The 3,692-nt window shown below is 38.3% G+C and overlaps 1 protein-coding gene across 1 annotated transcript in view; it reads left to right on the forward strand.

Annotated features, from left to right (window-relative positions):
• LOC122134531 (contactin-5-like) overlaps positions 1–3,692 on the forward strand; it is a 19,504-nt gene that overhangs the window by 4,633 nt on the left and 11,179 nt on the right. Inside the window, exons 2-3 of the mRNA XM_042767528.1 lie at positions 682–901; positions 1,000–1,248. Of these exons, the coding sequence (XP_042623462.1) occupies positions 682–901; positions 1,000–1,248 (469 nt within the window). The remainder of the gene's footprint in view (positions 1–681; positions 902–999; positions 1,249–3,692) is intronic.

A 3,692-nucleotide genomic window follows, 5' to 3' on the forward strand; every position in this document is an offset into this window, starting at 1 on the left:
AAAGTTTTGCGAGGGAACGCAAATATCTTTGCGAGGGAACGCAAAGTTTCTCGAGGGAACGCAAACGTTTTGTGAGAGAACGCAAAAAAATAAAAAATATATTTTTTCCTCCCACCCCAAATTTTTTCACTCACTCCCTTTAGGGGCTCTGTACAGATCTGATAAACTAAAAAGATAAATATTATAGGCAAATGCCACCTAATGCTTCATATTAAATGAAAAAAAACCTGTTTAGGATTGAGCATTTAGGTCATGAACATATCATATGATCCTCACAGTGGTGAAAATATATTCATACTGGCCGTGCATTAGGGGAAGTTTTTATGTAATTTGTCACAGAAGCTTTTTGCTTTGATTGTCACCATTGTAGATGATTCATATGCGGGTTCTTGGATTATTACTGTGTAGTTTCTGACAAAAAAAACTTAAAATTTTCTTTAACAAGTACACAGTTTTCAAGTTCATCCCTGTAAGTATAGAGCAGCTTTTTTGTGTGTATGGCTACATTTTCACTGATAATATAACATTGAAAGCCGAAAGCAATGGGAAAAAGGGGGTTTCAACATCTGATTTGGATATAAGTTACAGTCCTTCACACTTCATGGGCACTATAAGAACTCATCATTGTACATCCACTGATCTTTTTTTTCCTTCTCCCCAACAACACATACAGAGCTACAGAAAAGACTAAAAACAAGTCAAGGGTCAAGAGCACACCTAAAGTCTGAGGATCCTGAATACAGTCAGAGGCTTCAGTATCTGGGAGACACACAGCAGAACTGCACCATCAGACTGAGTCATGTGACACAGAAGGATGAACACATGTTCTGTTTCAAATTCATCACTGATAAAGCTGGTGGAAAATGGACTGGTGTTCCAGGAGTGACTCTTACTGTCACAGGTGACTTTCATGAGGCTGAGCTCTTCTTCTGTGCATTATGTTGAATAATAATCAGTTTATGACAGCAGCACTAGATATAATGTGTGTGTTGTGTTCAGATCTTCAGGTGGAGGCTCCTGAGAGAGTGACAGAGGGTCATAATGTCAGTCTGACATGTAAAAGCAGCTGCACTCTGACTGACAGACCAACATTCATCTGGTACAGAAACTCACATCCATTAACTGAGAGAAGAGACAGAAACAATCAACTCCTGCTGCAGTCAGTCAGAAGAGAGGATGCAGGCAGATACAGCTGTGCTCTACATGGACACAGTTACATCTCTCCTGCTGCTCATCTCAGTGTCACGTGTGAGTACAGAATGATGTTTTCTCTTTAAAGTTGTCTTTGAAAAGCTAGTAGAGTTCAGGGCTGCATATCTCTGAATAATGGTCAGTAGGTTTTGTGGGAGCTAGTCCTTTCTCCAAAACCATAAGTCATACAGTTATTTCATTAACAACACTGCTTCAATGCTACTTTAATACTTTAATAATGTATTGTGGAAACACATGAACACAGAGCAGTGTATAACACTGGGGACTCGTGAAGTATTACATGAATCATTACCTGTTTAATTTATGCATGACTGACACATATGAATCACATTAAGTTTATTCATTTATGTAATCTAAATTGATGGAAAATTTGTTAAATAGTTTAGTTAAATATTTTTGAGTGTGTAAGCAAAAGATATAAACAAACACTCTTACTTTGCTTCAACACACACACAATAAAAGTAACTCTATAGTGAGCCGTTGACAGGACTGTAAGAAACTAAAATGTCTTTCTTCTGGATGGCCAAACTAACCGTCAATCACATTAACATCAAATCAGAAAATACTATGAAATACTGGGCCTTAATTTTCAACAGTCTCTAAAAGAAATTTCTAATAGTCTCTAAAAGATCATTTCTAAGGTTGAGAAGGAAATTGTTTACAAATGCAGTGTACTGTTAATGAATAAAAATGCATATAAATACAGAATCAGAGTCAAATCAACTTTGCTCAGAGTGCATATTGTCCCACAAAATCTCCAGAGTTAAATCAACTCTGCTCAGAGTGCATATTGTCCCAGTCTACAGAATGTTAAAGTAACACTAAAGCAGTGTTGAAGTTAATGAGATAATAAGTGATTAAGTGCTGACTGAGCTTTAGTGATGAACAGCGGCTGTTAACAAGCAGAATCACTGAAGAAAAGAGAAACACAAGAACTACAACTGTAACGAAGCATCACTCGAAGTGGGATCCATAAGCAGGCTTTTATTAAAATCGTGGTCAAATAGGCAATAGTCACCAGCAAACACACTCATTGTCAGTAAACAGGCTAAAAGTCGGGGCAGGCGGCAATGAATCACAACTCAGAGACAAGGCGAATAATCCAAAAGGCAGGCAGCAGAGAATCATAAACGAGGTACAGACAGGGTCACAACAGGCAGGCAAAACAGAGCAAACCGCTCAGAACCGTAAACCGCAGTAACACAAGACATCACAATGAGATGGATAAAACAGAGTTTATATAGACTAGCTGATGGGCTACAGCTGGGCTAAGTGATCAGTGCCAGATATGGGCTGATGGGAAATGTAGTGTGAGAGTCAATTTTCGGGTGAGGAAGCCCTCTTATGGTCGGAAAAGGGGACCATGGAGTTCGACTCTGTGACAACAACTGACTCCAGCCACACAGCCTTAGATGAAATCAACTGAAATAAAATACATTAAATCTCTCAAGATCTGATTAAACAACTCCACAAACAGCATCACTGGACTGACTCTCATTTGTTCATTTGTTCATATGACCTGCTCGAGGTTCAGGGGTGCAGGTTCATGCTAACTTCTTATTGCAATCATGCGTTGTTGTTGTTTTTCTTTGACTCACGTATAAATTTCAATTAAAATGTAACTTAATTCAGTAACACTTTAGAATACTGTTCCATCGTTAATGAATAACTACACAGAGACAAATAACTAATGCACTAATAACATTCTAGTAACTATATGTTATGCTAGTGACAGAGAGAGCAGTCAGTGACTTCAGCCACCCGTCCCACAGACCGCTCTCTCTGCTGCCCTCAGGAAGACATCTCCGCAGCATCCAATCCCGCACTAGCCGACTGAGGGATAGTTTTTTCCCTCAGGCTATCAGACTTATGAACAGTCAGAACTAATACACCCTACAGCACACTCCCACAATATGGTGTGCCACACACTGCACTTCAACTTCAACAGTTCAACACTGGACTATACACACTCCATTTAATACAATAATCTACCAGCTACCAATGGATACCATCCAATGCACATCCATGACATTTTCTGTATCCAGTTCATGTACAATCTGTTGCACCTTAGCATATTTATATGCGTATATATGTCTAGATAATGTAGAATGTGTACATAATGTGTATAGTGTATAATGTGTAGTCCTAACTGTAAGTATGTCTAATAGTACACTGTGTGTACTGACTATATGTATGTGCATATTGCACATTGTCATCTGTTGAAGTCTGTATGGTTATATGTAAATTGTTTCTGCAATTTCTGGAGCACGCTCCCAAGAATTTCACTCACCAAGGCACATGTGCTGTGGTGATGTGACAATAAAAGTGACTTGACTTGACTTGACTTAACTATTATTAACTATCAAGAAACTCTGATTAACGATTTAGTAAGTAAAAGCACTCAGTTGAAAGAGGTAGTTCACTATTAACTAATCAGTTATTACTATTTTTTCTTATATGGAAAAAAATAGTAGCTCCTG

The sequence above is a fragment of the Cyprinus carpio genome, chromosome A1 (genome assembly GCF_018340385.1).
Source record: "Cyprinus carpio isolate SPL01 chromosome A1, ASM1834038v1, whole genome shotgun sequence".
Classification (NCBI taxonomy): domain Eukaryota; kingdom Metazoa; phylum Chordata; class Actinopteri; order Cypriniformes; family Cyprinidae; genus Cyprinus; species Cyprinus carpio.